Below are 18314 nucleotides of genomic sequence, written 5' to 3'. Positions count from 1 at the left end.
TGACCAGACTCATTTCCCCGAAATTCGAATTGTGAAGCCATGAACTGTTATAACTGTGCGCTGTATTCCTGAGATGGAGGGGGAGGAGGTTGGGCTTGAGTGTTGTACATGGGATCCGACAGTTTCGATCTCGGTGGGCCGCAATTCAAGTTTCGGTGAAATGATTCGCACTCATTCACTCACTCATTTCATTTCACCAAAACTTGAATTGTGGCTCTCTGGAATCAAAATTGATCGATTTTGTGTGCAGTACTCAAGCTTAACCATCTGCTTTTCTATCTTAGGAGGATAGAGCATGGTTGTAGTAGTTCATGGCTTCGTAGTTCGGAAAATGTGATTTTCGGGGAAATGAGTCTGAGCAACACTGCCTGGTGGTTTCCCCGCCTTTGGTAGTAACACCAATTTCGGTCGCTTCCGGGAAGATTCCTTGATCAATGCAGCATTGCATCGTGGTTCTGAACATGTCCGGATCCGCATTCACCTCCGCTCTTAAAACAACATTCGGTATACCATCCGGTCCCGGTACCTTGCTTGACGCAAATGATTTCACGACTTCTGCCAGCTCTTCGTTCACACCCTCGCCACTTCTTCTCCTTCATCTGCCGCATACGGCGCTGGGGGCCGTGGGATGATGCGGGAAGAGTACATCGATTATCGATCGATCTTCCCCACGGACTCGAATTGGCACTCTGGCATAGACTATCAAAGCATGCCCGTTTTCGACTCTTGATTTCTTTCTTGAGACCTAATTTTGCCTCTCTGAATGCTGCATCGCGTTCTTCATTTTGTGCTTCTGTGCGTGCGCGTTGCATTCTTCGTCTAGCTCGAAGGCAGATTGCTCGAAGATTTGCAATTGATCCGCACCACCAGTACACCGGCGGCCTGTTCTTTCTAGGAAGGACTTTTCTCGGCATGGAAGCATTACACGCTCGTTATATCACAGCAACTAGCTCTTCACCGTTTAGGTCCAGAGTGTTCCGTTCGCGCTCCAGGGCTTCAGCGAGAACTTCGCCGTCGAAGCGCGCTGTTTTCCATCCTTGGGATTGGATCGAGTTACATCGCGCTGCCTTCCGCCCGCCTGGTATTATACTATAGCGAATCGATTGATGATCGCTATGAGTATAACCGTTATCAACCTGGCGCGTTACTATGGTACCTATAACGTTAGGTAACGTTACGTCGATAATCGATTCTGTGCCATTTCTGCGGAAGGTACTCACTGTACCCACATTTGCCAACTCTACATTTAATGCGGCCAGGGATTCCAACAATAGCTGGCCTCCTTGGTTGGTGCAACGGCTACCCCACTCCACTGCCCATGCATTAAAGTCACCAGCTATCACTACTGGTTGCCGACTAGCACGTTTGGCTATCATCCTGTCGACTATGTGGTAAAATTCCTCAATCGACACCCTTGGGTGCGCGTAACAACTGCAATAGAATACGCCGTTGATTTCTGCTATCGCAAAACCGTCATTTGAGATAGAGACTACTTCTTGGATTGGGTATCATCCTGTCGTCCTTATAGCTGCTAGCTGTTGAAACCTATCCGCCACCCAGTTCCCGTTGTTGACGGGTATGCGGTATGGGTCCGGATAGTAAAACCACGTCAGTTTTGGCTTTCGAGACTGACTGCCAAAGCAGTTGCTTGGCGTCCTATTACAATACTAGAATCATTTCACCAATCCTAGTCCGCCTTATGCTCTGCACATCTGCGCCCAATGGCGATAAGTTTTCCGTCTTTCGCATCGCAACAAATAGTTTGTCAACATGTTTTTCTACTGACAAACTCCCGAAAATGCTGCATTAGCATTCTTTTTTCATCTTCATCAGTAATACTAAAGCGATATATAAACCACTGATATTAATTATTATTTTTATTCACAGAACGCTCACAGTTCATCGACGAGCGTGGTTTTTAACAACAAAAATGCTACCTACATTAGTAGTGTAAACGTCAAAAACTAAAATTCAACTCTTCAAAAGGTATTGATCACAAATAACATCATAAGTATTGGAATATGAAATCATAAGTTTCTTCGAACATAACGCAACAAGACTGCACGGAACATGGACAAACTAGTTTGTCTTTCAATAAAATCAACAAAAATTCACCTTAACCCAGCCAACCAAATCAATTGGTCAGTTCGTTTACCACGACGGGCAGCGTCTTACGTTTTCGTCCAACCGGTCGGACGGGCACGTCGTTGGGTTCCACCCTTTCCCCATTCAAGATCAGCATACAGGCTCGATTCGCGGACGCAACCTTACGCGCAATGTACATCGGAACCGACAGCTCGGTCACTTCCACCAACAGAGTCTTCATCCTCGGTTGAACGATGACTTTCTCCAGGAGTTTGAAGTTCGTCTGGAAAAGGAAAAGTACGATTAGGTTTGTACCTACTCAGATTTATTAAGCTCGCTAGTAACCTTGGAAAAGGCTTTCGCCTTGATGACCAGTTTTACCAAGTTGAACATCTCCTTCATCTGCTTGATGATCACTGGGTAAACGCGATCGATCAGGAGCGTGAACTCCTCGACAAGTTGCAGGCATTCGGCGTAATGGGACATGCCGTAGATGTGGACTGAGCGCACCGACAACGTCAGACTAGTGATGAACTGACAACGGTACATAAGATCGCTCACCCCACTGTCGAAAGTTACCCCGATGCATTCCAATTTATTCACCGAGTAGGTCGGTTCAAGGACAAAGTAGAACGATGTCGATCTCACACAACATCCCCGCAGTGCTAGTTCCTGTGGAATATGAGATTGTTAGTAATTATCAAAATCTACCGAATTAGACTCTAGAACATTCCTGAGAAAACCATTCCAAAGATTTCTACTATCTAGAATCGCGTTTCCTACAATGTAGTATTCCTTGGAATTCCATTCTCTTGAATGCACCATTTCCCAAAATAGAGCCCAAGTCTTTAAAAAAAAACCTGTTGGCAGTCTTGGGAATGAGATTCTGAGTAATAGTTCGTTCCGGGGAATGGTTTTCTAGCGAATGTTGTAGAATCGCCAAATTATTGCACCTTCAAATGCGTCAGCTTCTCCAATCCCAGCAGTGTGGTACAGGTTTGGCCAGATATTTGAAGCCTTTCCACCAGCGGAAGGCCCTCAACCAATGCAGGAAACACATCTCCGGACGCATGGAAGGAGAACATGGCCGTTTTCAACGCTTTGCAACCAAGCAAAAATTGCTGCAAAACGTCATTTTCAACCCGTGCGCTCAACTTGAGGACCAACACCTCCAACGTGGGCAGACGCAGAGCAAAAAAGTTGGTCACGGCTTCCTGGAACACTTTCACCTTCAGAACCTTCAAGCGGTTGGCCATTCCTTCTATCATACCCAGATCGTGCGATGTGGCAACAATTTCAAGTTCTGTAACGTTAGGGAAACAGAGGAAAAACTTCTTCTCAAATTTGTCCATAACGGAGGCGTCCAATCCCAAAGTTGTGATTGCAGGGAAAATCGGCCAAGCATCCTTCAGTCCTTTGACCCCAGCACCCAGAAGGCATGGCTCGTATGATTTAGCGATGATGTTCAGCTTATGGTCCGTGTCCAAAGTTGTTTCGCCACTGACGAGATGCACTGCCATGTTTAGCAAATCCACCAAACCAAACACATCAAAAACCTGTTGGAGGCCTTTGATGTAGAGCTCACGTAGGCAAGTGCACGATTTCAGCACCTGCATCAACACTTGAATGTCCAGGTATTCTAGGCTCAGTTTCAACGATTCCAGATTCGGTGCCAATTTTTGGATGATTCTCATCGATTTAAATGAGCTGTCCAGCTGGGTTAATGTCAGATGTAAGCGCTTGTAGACCCGATCCGGAACCAGCCGAATCCCTTTCTTAGGATACGTTTCCACGCTCAAATCCAAGTTGAGTTGAAAGCGCCGTGCTAGGAACATGAAAATCAGTCGGTTCCAGTGTTTGCAGACCATAGACAACTGGAGCAGGTCAGGGCTGTCGACATTCTTGAATATTTCAATCCATAACTAGAATAGAAGGAGAGATAGGTCAATCAGACTTATCCACTGCGATATGTTTCCCATAATGTATAATGTATAATGTAAAATAATGTAAGACTGGGTTACTTTTCTCCAAACGCCACTTCTCTGAAAAGTTTTTGCCAGTAATTTCAAAACTTTAATGTGTTTAGTCGTGAACTACACTCAAACTAATCTACACGGTGCCCCAACAGACCGTTATTATGTAAAAAAATTGTCCATCAAATCTGAGTACAGAGCTCGATTCTTGAGGTCATTCTGCATCTCTGGACCAATTTTTTAAAAAATCCTTAGGAGCAATCTCGAGAAATCTTGATTTGAAGTTTTTGACTTAAATATTCAATATAATCCCTATTAAAATTTTGCAATAGCACTGAAAAAATGCTCAAAAAGTTGGCCAAACTGTTCTCAGCTAGTATATAACTGTTACCGTTATTATGATAATAAATATTTACAACTGACTTAACTTACCATAGTGTCTTAAGTATGTTTTTACATGGCTAAAACTAGTAAGCTTAGTTTAATTAAATGAAATCTTAGAAATGAATTTCAATATACAATTTATGTTACGTTCGATAAACGAGAAGCATTCAATGTTGAATATTATTGATCAATACACCCGATTCTTTTTTTGCACGGATTTTTTTTACACGGCCGTGCTAAAAAAGTTTCCATACATATTTTTCCGCCTAAACCTTATTTTTGCATGTAACGTCGAGAAATTGTGTTACTTATTTTGCACGGTTTTTGAACCTAAATTTTTTTTTGTACGGTACACATCCCCCGTGCAAAAACAGAATCTTATTTTTAGACTTTCACACTCAGTGACCAGCCCACCAATGTCTGCCGTATTTATTTTGCTTAATAAAATTTGCTCCTTTGTAAATCTTGTACTACTCTTGATTTTTACGTCTAGTTTTCCACCGAGTATTTCCCTCAGCACTTAACGTAAAAATATCATGTTCAACAACAGGAACAAAAACTATTGGACAAATAAAATTGGCAAACTTCAGTGAGCTGGACATTTAGTGCGAATGCCGGAAAAAAATTCATCAATCAGGTCAGTGGTCCCGTGGAAGAAATCCGCTTATGTTCATTCTGATATTGACGTGAGCATACCAGAGCAACCAAATCATTCCAGATTTGAAACAAACGGTTGATACTAGCTCTAATCGACCATAAAAGTATTCACATGGCTTATTTTCTTAATACTATTGTGCTACATTTATTCTTAGATCTTTTTTTTTCGAAATAACAATATTGTTAATTGTTAATTTATTTGTTTTACCTTCCAATCGGTTCAACATAGAAAACAACAATCAAATAAATTTTAACCAGTAAACTATGAAGAAAAAAAAACAAACCTTAGCCACTCAGGTAAGTTGTAATTAAGTCATTCAGTTGTAATTATTTCTAATTATAACAGCGGTAACAATTTTATACTAGTTGAGAACAGTTTGGCCAACTTTTTGAGCGTTTTTGTTAGTGTTTTCAGTGCTTTTGCAAAATTTAAATAAGGATTATATTGAAATTTTAAGTCAAAAACTTCTAATCAGGATTTCTCGAGATTCCTCCTAGGGATTATTTTTTAAAAATTGGTCCAGAGGTGCGGAATGGCCTCAGGAATCGATCCCTGTATTCAAATTTGATGGACAATTTTTTTACATAATAACGGTCTGTCGGGGCACCGTGATCTAGCTTTTTCTGAACACTAAATGTAACAGCAACTTCAAATGCATCAAGTAAGCATCAAATAGTTGATATTTCAAGCGTGTGCTAGAGTAAGGGCGTTAGTCGCATGATCGATTTCACTTCATCGACCATCTCTTCTGTGAATAAAGGTGACAAGATGCAATTTAATCAGCTTTTTTTACTGCAGACCGCTTGGCAGCGATGCAATATTGCGTCCCAAGGTGAAAAAATGCTAACGAACATGCATCTTGTCACCTTTATTCACAGAAGAGAGGATCGATGAAGAGAAACCGATCATGCGACTTACGCCCTTATTCTAGCACACGATTGATATGCGAACATTTTAATTTATTTCGCAAATTATTATTAAAAGTAATAAATATTATTAAGTCAAAAATGACGCCGGCAACGTCCTTACGTTCATTGGGAAATGGAAGGAATGTTGGTGTGATGTCCATTGTTACTAAAGATCGCATATACCTCTGCATCTTAATGGTTTCCACGGGAAGGAGTTTCTAGGGGTGATCGAGGCAATATGGGCCGCCTAAGGAAAACGTCATGAAATGCATAGAAAAACAGCAAAAATTATGGTTTAAATGCAAGTGACTTGTACTATAAAATGTTATCTTCCATGTTACGTCGATAACTAATGTTAACATCAACTTGCAAATTATTTCAGGAACTTTTTGGAAAACCATGTTTTTCTACGTGGTCACCAACCATATGGGGCATTATGAGCCACCTCATTCAATCGAATGATTTTTATTTAAAACAGTATAGAGAAGAATTAGTGGTGAAGAGTACATTATTGGAAAGGAAATTGTATTAGCTTTGTTTGAAACTATTGATTCTAGCGGATAATTTTTTGAAGATACATAATATATAGTAAACAGACCATGTAATACTAGTACCAGGGATACCATGTCAATTTTTCAGAAATCTGGAAGATTTTGAAAATTTGTCTGGAAAAGTCTGGATCGCTTATGTCGTATATGGAGAACCTTACAAATTATTTACAAAACCTTACAAATTCATTAAAAATTTTATCTGGATCTTCCAGATTTTTGTATTATGGGAGCTCAAAAATCTGGAATATTCCAGACAAATCTGGAAGGTTGGCAACGCTGACTAGTACTAAATTGCGATACTTGGTTCAACGTATTTTCTAGCAAAGTGTTCCACTTATAATGGTGCATAAAGATGACTGTGCAATAAAAAAATAATCTGGTATATTTAGGCAATGCATTTTTATGTTCAAATATCGTTTTCAATAATTTTGTTTACGAACAAATCTTATTTCGCTCTCGAACTGTTCATTATGATCAGAAGTTTCAATGGATTGGTAAAATTTATCAGAATTATAAATATAATTGTCTTCTAGACTTAATTAAAAACTGCCAAAATTATAAGCTTTTCATAACAAAGGATAAATTTGTACATTTTTGTAAATATCTTGAGTGTTCAAACGAATATTCTTACGGTTTTTATTGTGGTGGCTATTTGAGGCATCCTTTAGCAGATCATAATGACACATGACATTAAAACACTGTTTTTGAGGTCAAAACAGGGGTCTCTCATATTGCCCCGTATGTTCATATTGCTCCCATTGCCCCTATTAGTGGGAAGGATTCAGAAGCTACACAATCTGGATTCATCTTCGTAAGTGATGCGATTCATGCAATCTCAATTGATAGGAAGCAACACTTATCTATTGACTTAGTGTTCTACTATTATATTCTTCGGTACGCAACTATGTCGACACATCTAGTGTCGAACCATTCCAATAGTTTGGTGATTCGGTTCATGGAACACGCATTAAAAAAAAATCTCCGATCAGTCTATGATAAAACGTGGACACTTCTTGTGCCAAACTATTCAAGTATTTTTTCACTCATAAGATATAGAAGCATGAAACGAGCTCACCAATCGATGAGCCATCGTTGACATGAAGCTCCAAATCACTGTTATTTCGTCACTAGCACGCCTAAAGCATACGTACCTTGACATGATTTAAAGTTGTAAATACTAACATGTTATCGTTTTGCCAATAAATTACAATTACAATTACAATATCGAGCAAGCTTGTTCAAAAACGCAAAATAACTTCATTCGGGTTTTTAAAATATGAAACACGACCATCTCTAATAAGTACCTACGTATTTGTTTTGTCACATCAGATCACAAGGAAAAAAATATATATACAGGTATGTTCCGTTTTTATCAACACGATCGGCAATTTTCAGTAGGGCGATATTCAAAACTGAAAAGCCAATAGATGGCTCTTTTTCAGTGGTAGTAAAAACGAAATCCTGAAGCAAAGAAAGCACCACGGAAGTCGAACTAAACTTAAAAAGTTATGTATTCACTTTACACTTGATTTCTAATCACTACTTTTTTGATCCAGTTTCCTAACTGCAAGCAATTTACGATTTCCATTATTTTCCATACGTTTTGACAGTTCTCCGACTACCATTCTTCCATGCGCTTGTGTTGAAAGTCTGAGAAATTTTAGAATCGAGCGTAGCGCGATCAGTGAGAGGAATACAAACATCAGTGTCGCCGCTCGGCGGCCGGTAAGAGAAACTGAATGTTCGAAAGGTTGTTGTCTGTAATTTTTGCCGCTGGCGCCAACTGTTAGCGTTTGAGAACAAAATAAACAGTCGTTACCCTGTTGACAAAAACGGAATAATTCTCTTAGACAAAATATTTTACAAATTTGAAAACAAAATTGCAGTTTTGTCAGGATAATACACTTTTTTATCATATAAATGCACAGTATTGATGTTTAGTAGATGCGAGGATCATTTAGATTGTTCATTCTTATAGGTTCGTAATGAAAGTTGATTGTAGACTCCTATCAATAAATATGATTTTGTTTAAATAATTAATAATTTTAGTTTTCTTGGTTAGAATTTCTATAAATGGAATATAGAATATTAGAACGATAATCACATATATGTCCTTTGCATCATAAGGTGCGTCATATTTGTAAAAATAACTACAGGAAAGTAGGTCAAGATGATCATGTTTTTTTTTTTTCAAAAAAGATTAAACAAGAAACAACTTCGTCTTCTACTGTTCCAGGGTGTCTACTCGTTTAGCAAAATGAAATTCCCTGATATTTCCAGGTTTTATAAAAATAATTCCAGGTTCAAGAAATACTGTAATTTTATATGTCTAAAACAAATTAATGAACGGAACTTTCAAGTGCATCAGTATGTGTCTTCTTGAAAGTATTTTCTGTACAGATCATGTACCATTCATTTCCATCGGTCGTTTGGATAACTTAGACAGCTTGATGGGCGCTAAATTAAACTTTATTTGAATATGTGGCAATATATCTACAATCTAAATTAACACAAATAATTCGTAAAACTTTTCGATCCCAGATCCATTTTTTTATAATAGAAACACGGATTATCAAGCCCTTGGGTAATCGCGTTCGACCGTATAACATTTGACTGTGGTAATATGATTAAATTATAAATGTTTGCATTTCATTCGAAAAACTTCTAAATTAGTCATGATTGTTACGAAATTTCGAATTGATTGTTGTTCAAGTTCCAGTTTACTTTTTGAAATTTGTTTTCTGATGTTAAATATTTTCCTTTTTTTTTAAATGAATGAGTTTCTTGGAAATATGAAATTAAGAAACCTCTTTCCAGTAAAAAAGAGATTAAAAAGTAATTAAAAAGAGACCGAAAAGAGACAAAACAGTAATCAAAAACCGAAACCTAACAGGAACCAGGACAAAATAGTTTAATCAGACCAGACATTTCTCTGAAAATATGTTTAAAACTTTTTTTTCAAATATTTTTTTTTGCGACATTACGACGACAAACCAGCACATCTGGTATATGGCAGTAAAGGACAAATATTCATTGATGTATTACGACGACATTACGAAAGGGATGGATTAATATCTATATTTAAGATATTCACTCTCCAAAAATTTTCCTAAGGAATTCCTCCAAAAATTTTGTTTTTTATATCTCAAAATAGAACCAAGATTTTTCCAAACATTATCACAAAAAATACCACAAGGCTTTCATCAGAAATTCCTTCAGATATTTTTTGTGAAAAAACCCTTAGTCCTCGAGGATTTTATCCGGTGATTCTCCAATTAGTTTTTTCTAGAACATCCTCCAAGACTCCCGTTTAAAACATGTTGTAATATTCAACTAGAAACTTCTCCAGATGCCTCCAAGGATTTCTCAGGATTTTCTACAAAATTGTTCTTTAGAATTTTTATAAGATTTTGACTGCAAATTTCTCTGAGGATACCTTTAGGATTCCGCCTAGGATTTCTTCTCGGAAATTCTTCTATTAATTCTAAGATATTTCTCAAGGAAGTTTTCTTTTTTTTTTTTTTTTTTTTGTCGGTAGCGATAGGGGTAGTACTGGCACTCTTAATCTGCCCTAAGCTCCTTCCCAGCATTTGCTTTTATAAGCCTCTATTGCGTTCATCACACAGACGTTCCTAAGCAATGTTGCTCAAATGGTCACTGTGTACGCTAGCAGCAATCAGCCCTTGCCGTGGTTTTGCAGTCTAGTAGTTCAGACTACTATCAAACTATGATAAGGCCTGAAATGCTACTAGAGTGGTTAAAGTGAAGAACGAAATAGTTTTATTAAAAGGTCCTCATTCCCCATTTCATTTCATCACTCACTATCGTCACTTTTATTTTCGACACTATCACGTATATCACCGATTATCACTCATCAACTTTCGTAATACACTTCAGATATACTTTCTATTATATCACTTTTCACATCACACCATTTTCATATAAATCTGTTAGCATTACCATCTGTTAGCATTACTAAGTAATTAAAAGATATTCAATTTAAATGTATCATTATTTTTGTTGCTGTAGACTCCTTACTATTCAAACTACGATTTAGCACTATGATCAAGAAAGTTACATTAAAAAAAAAATCACTTCGATCCATTCTTCTGCACTCGCTGTCATTACATATTAACACTTTTATCATGCACGTTTGAAGAACTAGGCAATTATGTTTATATTCAGAAAAATGATTGCACAATGTATTATGGCCATTATTAAATTAGTAGAGTTCACATCATTATTATTATATTTTTAACAAAACTATCAGAATCACTTCCACCTTATTTTTCAAATTTTCATCCCTATAGATTTAATATAAAATCACTATTAGCACCTTCACAATCACTAAATTTAATAACGACGAGTGTAACGCACAGTTCCACCAAACATCCATTCTTATGTTGCATTATAAAACGATTGATCACACGTTGGCTTCGAAACTTAACCACCATTGCTGATTAGTACAAAGGATGCTACAGCTCGTGTAAACGAATTGAAACATCAAACAACCAGCACTGGTTTATAAGTAACTAATGAGCCCTGGCGGTCCCTCCGTTCGAAGAGGACCTGATAATATGCCGAAACATATTAACAGATCCTCCGCCTGAATGCAGCCGTTTCATGATAAATCATGAACCGTTGGAGGTGTGCCAAAGTATTGGGAAGGTGATATGTTTCACAGACGGGTATTATTATGGTGCACCTTCTACTTTGGCACCGTCAAACCCTGTGATCGTGGCCAGGGATTTCTCAAGGAAGTTTTCAAAACCTTTTTCTCAAGCATTCTTCCAGGAGTTTTCACCAAGGAAATTTGAATGCAATTTCCCAGAAAGCTGAGACGTAAATTTATGGGTATCTTCTGTTACAGTTACATATGTAATTTCTTAGGCCACCCTTGATTAAAGAGGATTTTCAGGAAGACTTACTCTTGAAGAACTTTTAGAAGATTTCCAAGATTATTGCTACGATAATAAAAAAAGAAAAATCATAATATCTCGCAGGATATTGCGCAAGATCTCCTGGAACACTGGACGAAATTACTAGAAAATTGTGTAGAAATAACCATTCCTACAGTCGAAGCATTTCATAGAAAAAATTGCTGTGGTGTTAAATTGTTTGGAACCTTAAAAGAACTTTTCAATATTCCATGGGGATTTTTTGAGAAATTCATTGAAAAATGTTTGGATGAACTCCAGTGATCCTTGGATGAAATGCTGGAGAAATTCCTAGAAAAAAACTCTAAAGAAACTTAATAATGAAACACAGGAAAGGAATTGAGGAAATTGTTTGAAATGTTCTTAATATATTGACTCGAATAACCCCTCGAGGAGCTTTTGGATCTATTTTTGGAATAACCGTAGACGAAATGGCGTTGAAATTCTTGTCAAGTTTTCTTGGGAGAAATTCTGTGGGAAACTTTGGATATCTCTTTGATTAACGACTGTAGAATTCGGTTGGATAGTTAGTGAAAAAATATCTGGAGGAAGTCCTAAGATAGTCTTTGTTCAAAGTACTGCCTGAGAAAAATTTCTAGAGGTATTAACGTTGAAATGTTCAAGGATTTCCTGAAGCAAATTATGGAGGAACTCCTGTAAGCATCCTATGAAAAAAATGCTGAAGCAATTTCTTGAAGAATTCATAATAAAATCTTTGGAGAAACCACAAGGATATTTCCTGAGGCTGTTCTCGAGAAATACGAGAAGAAATTTTGCATCTCAGTTATCTGCAAGCAAGATAAGGAAAGAAAAGAGACTTAAGATACTATTTCGGTTAAAATAGAGACTTCAGACACCTTTTATCAAAAATAGAGACTTTTTAGAGACTTGCAAAAAATTGTATATTAAAAGAAACCTGCTACCAGCCCTAGATGCGTTAATCCTTTACCGAATAAATTAAGATACATTAAAACATCAATCATGTTTTGATAAGCTGATGAAATTTCATACTCGAAAGAATTCTCACTGAACAGCTCATATAGTTTTTGGAGAGCGGCGCAGCCGAACTTTTTTCGAATGAAGATAGTTTTCTGGCAATTAATGATAGCTCTGGGTTATAACGCAAAAATCCTTTGTCGTGAACATATTCTATCATGAATTACTGCTTCAAAATAATTTCCCTGATTGTGATCGAAATTCCCTGAGAATTCCAGGTTTTTTCCAGGTTGAATAAAATTCCCTGATAATTCCAGGTTTTCCAGGTTTTTCCAGGTAGTAGACACCCTGTGTTCATTCTCATCCTTCTGATTATTATTCTTTTTCTTTATGGCATTACATCCCCACTGAGAAAAAGCCTTCTTCTCACAACATTTTTATAAACACTTCCGCAGTTATCAACTGAGAGCTTTTGAGAGATGTACTAATCGCCAATCTAGAACATCGCCACAATCACCTTTAAGCTTTGCGTTAGATCACGAATAGACTTCTAGTTCTAGTTGTTTGTTAAGTAAAAATAATAATAAATACTAGTGGTCCCGTCAAACTTGGTTTTGCCATCAAGCAGGCTGCGGAAAAATGGCATGCAATCCCGCGACACTTTTTTCCACATTAGTTATCAATTGTTTTTCCAGTCATTCCAGAGAATTTTCAAAATCGTTTCCTTCACTCAAACACGTTGGAACACTTGACCAATGCGACAGTGAAAAAATCAAGGATGTCTATTAACCCTTATTATTACAGTGATACCTCCATGAGTCGATGTTCCATGACTCGATATCGACTCATGGAACCATACTAAAAACAAAATTTCATGGTGGTTATGGTGGTCCCTAGAAGTAGCTTTCCAAAGGATTGCTGTTCCTTGTCTCGATATTTCCTTGAGTCGATGGTCCCTTCAATATCGACTCATGGAGGTATCGCTGTAGTTCTTAAGCCATTTCGTGACATACAAAAACCATTCCATTTTTATTTATATAGAATTTCATCAAAACACAAAAGTGTACAAACTCTAGAAATCATCAACATTTTAGAACTTTTTGGTAAGAAACTCTTTTGTAAATTTTTATGAATAAGCGTATGGCTGTTATATGAAATCCAAAATCTTTCTTTAGATTGCTTAGTTTTGCTGGACCTCTTCTCCTACCCCTTGGAACAGGAACTAATGGTTGTTTGCTATAATTTGTGTAATGCTGTCGAGTTTAAGAGATAGAAGATAATGTCAAACATATGACGGGGTCTTCAACTCGATCATGTCTCTTATCATTGCTTAAACATTCCTGGGTTTATTTCCAAGTGCATCCCGAATATAAAAAAAAACTGAATATAATGTCTATCAAATTTACATGGAAAATTGTTTGATGCCATCAGTACGTATTCAACTAATGACAAATTCCAGTTCTTGCTAGGACGTGGCCAGAGCAACTCTCGATTGTTGAAGGATGGATCAATCTTGTCCAATAGACCATGCTACGTTTGAAAACTTCAATTGATTAGTGGATAAAAAAAATGACAAACCTTATTCGTGATCAAACGTCAACATCCCACCGCAAAATCGCTAGTGTTTGGAGGTGATTTTAACCTACAAATTGCCAAATAATCTCCAAATCATCACTTCCAAGTTAGTTCCAATAACCTCCGTTATATGAAATATGGTGGCGCGTCGATCGTCGCAAGTTAATTGTTAAACAGTCAATTGAATCGTATATGACTTGACACCAAGGGTGGAGAACGGCTGTCAAATGGGAGTAAAATTGAAAAGCCGCCAACCTAAGTCCAGAACCAGTTTTAAGGCTTAACGCGGAAAAGTAAAAATTATTATTCGCAAAATTACAGGTTATCAATGCGCTCAATAGATATTTTTTGCAAGCAGTTATTTGCTACGTGCTAATGCAATGCGCTGCTGGCATTTTAATCAGAAAATTCGGCCAAATTGCCAAAATCTCGCATACTCTGAGATAACGCCCTAAAAGCCATTGGTAACCATGTGTGTAGCTCGTTGTTTCTGAGCAAGTGAAGGAATAATCATCCAACCCAACATCACTGGAAGGTAGATAATAATCTTTTCTTCACCATAGAGTTGTTAAACAACGTGTAAATCCATTCAAATCTCGCATAACTTCTGATCTCGCCCTAAAAGCTCGTGTAACCATGCGTGTATTTCGTGTTATTTAACAACACTATGTGGAAGAAAGGATCATTATCTACCTGTCCGTGATGTTGGTTTGGATGATTATTCTTTCATTTGCTCAGAAACAACGAGCTACACACGTGGCTACCAATGGCTTTTAGGGCGTTATCTCAGAGTATGCGAGAAATGCTCAGAAACAATGAGCTACACACATGGGTACCAATGGCTTTTAGGGCGAGATCATAAGTTATGCGAGAAATGAATGTTTTCGAGAAAATTGATTACGCCTTCACCATTGTTTGGTCGGAATTGTGTATGGTTGTTTACTTTTAAGAACCAGCCAGGGCTGCCAGATGTACAGATTTCTCTGTATTACACAGATATTTTTATTCTGACACAGATTCAATTTGTATGGAACACAGATTTTCTTTAAACAATTTTTGTATGGACACAGATTTTTTTGTATGAGACAGATTTTTTAACCTCGTGGATACAGATTTTCTATCAAATCATCTGGCAGCGCTGGAACCAGCAACACGTTGGGGTAGCAGTAAAGAGCCGCTATTACCTCCCTTGCTTGACACCTACCATGTATCGTAGGTGCTCAACATTAACATAATGTCAAAATTCAATTCTGAGGCTTTTGAAAAACATTTAAATTGCTTCAAAATAAGTATTTAATTTATATTCTAAACATTTTAAAAATCAAAAAAAAATTGTGTGTTGATAAAAACGGAATAATTTGTTGACGAAATCGGAACGTAATAAAAGCGGAACATACCTGTATAAGAATCGGTTACCACGGTATACTGAAAAAGGCAAGATTCAAACCTTATACAATATATCATACAATTTTTGGCAGGACATTTGGTTCAGTGTAGAAGAATCTGAAAGTTTTGCCGATGTTTTGCGATGAGCCAAAACATTCAATCATTTTCTCCAAAACCGTGCGCGATTTCGAATACAATAAAAGTCAATATCAATGCCCTACACCACACTTACCTCGTTCGGCAAATTTATCGCTGATGTTGGATCAAGAAACTCCATTTTCACTGCAAGGACTTCACTATTTTCAGGGAGAAAAATGCTCTTCCAAGCAAGGCCACCGTGAACGCGACTAACCTGACGAACAAACTCTTCTGAAGTTCGACTGCTGAAGCATGAGATGCACTGTTTTGCTTTTGTTGAACAAGGAAAGCTCCGCGAAGCAATTTTCAAGGTATTTGAAGAAAGGAGGAAGCGTAGGAGTTGCACACGTCAAAAATTTACCACACTGTTTATAGCTATTAGTTTATACCGTGCAGGGTGCGTGTACGGCTGTCAACTACAAACAAAGCTCGCCTAACAATCATCTCTCGGCGGGCCGGCCCAAGCAGCATCATCTCTCACGCGGGCCGACCCAAACAGCACAGGTCGAAATGCGGGCCATGCCAGGCAGCAAGTGCTGATGCATTTCAACACTCAAATAGCGGGATGCAGCGTTGTGAGCCAAACGAATACACCCACAAAACATGAACGGTAGGCGCACCTCGTTGCGTATACCCCCCCTAATTTAACCAGAGTTCTCGCATAACCTGTGATCTCACCCTAAAAGCCATTGGTAACCGAGTGTGTAGCTCCTTGTTTCTAAGCAAATGCATGGACCAGGATGAAAACTATCACCACTGGGAGATAGTGGAGCATCTTCTCTTCATCGTAGCATTGTTGAATAACGTGTAAATCCATTCGTTTGCTCGGTAACAGCAAGCTCTCGGTTACCAATGGCTTTTAGGGCGAGATCAGAAATTATGCGAGAGTTGTAGTATTTATGACTAGAAACATTCTAGATTTGACAAGTTTGGCATTATACTTTTGACCACACTGTGTTGTACGGTGGGTGTCACGGATTGAAATACAATGCTTTGTAGTGGATGCTACTATGGACATAGTCAAATTTACTGCACTGCTCAGTGATTTTTACCAGATTATAGTAAACTTGACAGATTTTTGTAGTCGGTTGAAAATCGTTGGTGCAGTTCTTAATTGGGTCCTAAAATGTTTAATGAATTCTCGTTTTTATTCAATAATACGAAAGAGCATGTTCTTGCAACTACTTTAGCAAGTTTTCCCGCTCAAATAACGGCTATATCATTTTTTAACTTCAATTTTAAAAATGGTTCCAAGTATCAACCTTGACACTTGTGATCTTGTTTGACATTCACTTTTTCGACAAAAATGCCACAGGGCATAAAGTTTTAACACTGGGGTTGTTCCTATCTGACATTTCGGAAGGGACACGGAAAACAAAATATACCCGAAATTCGAGTTTAAACCAAGGGGTGTGACAAAATCTCAAAAATCACAAAAAAATATTTTTTGTACTTAAACCAATTGGTTTGACTTTATTAACGAGATTTTTAGCCCTGGGCTAGTTCATCTCGGGACCAACGGCTTTACTTCCCTTCCGAAGGAAGTCGTCACTATAACTTTTTACGTCATAAGTGACTATGTCGGGGATGGGATTCGATCCCAGGTCCTCGGCGTGAGAGGCGAGTGTTCTAACCACTACACCAGGTCCGTCCCCAACTTAAACCAATGAAAATCATTTAAAAATTGAGTAAACATGTGTTTCTGCCCTAAACTTAAGCGTTTGGTAATAAAATTGCGACAGGGCTTTAGGACCCTATTCTACCATGGATTCGGTAGATAATACAACAAAATTTGTTTGCGTGTTGGGAACGTGATTGCTTTTAAGGGATCGTTCAAATATTACGTAACGCATCAGGGGTGGAAAGGGGTCTTATGTCGTGTTGCGGTCCATACAAAAGTTGTTACGTGGGGGAGGGAGGGGGTCTAAAATTTACAAATTTTGCGTTACGTAATATTTGAATGAACTTTTAAATGAGAATGGGGCTTTGCACTGTTTTGAATTTGCATAAGATTTTAGCGTTTACTGGCCTTGTTGTTTATACTAATTTCATGAAGGAGGAAAAGAGAGAGGCAGATTTTTGTGCAGAGCCCCATACAAGGTGATTGAACAACGGTAAGAACCAACGCAAATTGATCTAGATCAAAAGCTTTGTTAGAGCCAATGTGATGGATTTTACTGACGTCACTATTTGCGCTGCATAAGAACAGCGGGAGAATGAAAGAGAGAACTAGTGGCACGCATCAATGATCTGCGCCACCTTAGTAAAATCCATCACATTGTGTTAGAGCTTTCTTTTCATGCTCGGTGCATGAAACGAATGAAGATTACAAAGCAATTCTGAAACTGTGCGGAAAAAATCCCTTTGGTTTGAAAATGGAGTGCCTTGATAATTCAGCAATGAGTCTACCGAACGAGGTAAGTGTCCATCTTTTCACTTATATAAAAATTCAATTCAATTTAAGAATTATTTACCTACAACAACCGTAGCACATCACATAACATCACCTAATCATGAAAATGGTATACAATTCCATTGTTTTGAAGTTCATGCAATCTCTAATCATCACCGCTAAATACAGCGTTCAAATATCTTAAATTATCATTCCTTAGAATACAAGCCCTGGGATTTCCTGAGTTATGTTTAACGTAACGAAATTGCGATCAGGTCATTATGCAATTGCGTGAGTTGATTAAATCGATGGAGTACTGTATGCGGGCAATTATGAATCTGGTCAATCAAATCCGGATACAATACGTTTCGATGCACAATAGTTTGATCGA

General features: G+C 37.9%; 1 protein-coding gene across 1 annotated transcript; it reads right to left on the bottom strand.

Annotated features, from left to right (window-relative positions):
- Window positions 1–1863: 1863 nt before the first annotated feature.
- Window positions 1864–15765, bottom strand: LOC110680300. Its single transcript, XM_021856135.1, has 4 exons — window positions 15626–15765; window positions 3039–4007; window positions 2431–2757; window positions 1864–2368 (listed from the first exon to the last, which is right to left on the bottom strand). Exons 1-4 carry the CDS (start codon window positions 15668–15670, stop codon window positions 2135–2137), a joined length of 1575 nt encoding a protein of 524 aa, XP_021711827.1. The 5' UTR covers window positions 15671–15765; the 3' UTR covers window positions 1864–2134.
- Between the last annotated feature and the right edge of the window lie 2549 nt (window positions 15766–18314).

The sequence above is a fragment of the Aedes aegypti genome, unplaced genomic scaffold, assembly GCF_002204515.2.
Source record: "Aedes aegypti strain LVP_AGWG unplaced genomic scaffold, AaegL5.0 Primary Assembly AGWG_AaegL5_hic_scaff_1170_PBJ_arrow, whole genome shotgun sequence".
NCBI lineage: Eukaryota > Metazoa > Arthropoda > Insecta > Diptera > Culicidae > Aedes > Aedes aegypti.
This window is presented reverse-complemented; position numbering and strand designations above follow the sequence as displayed.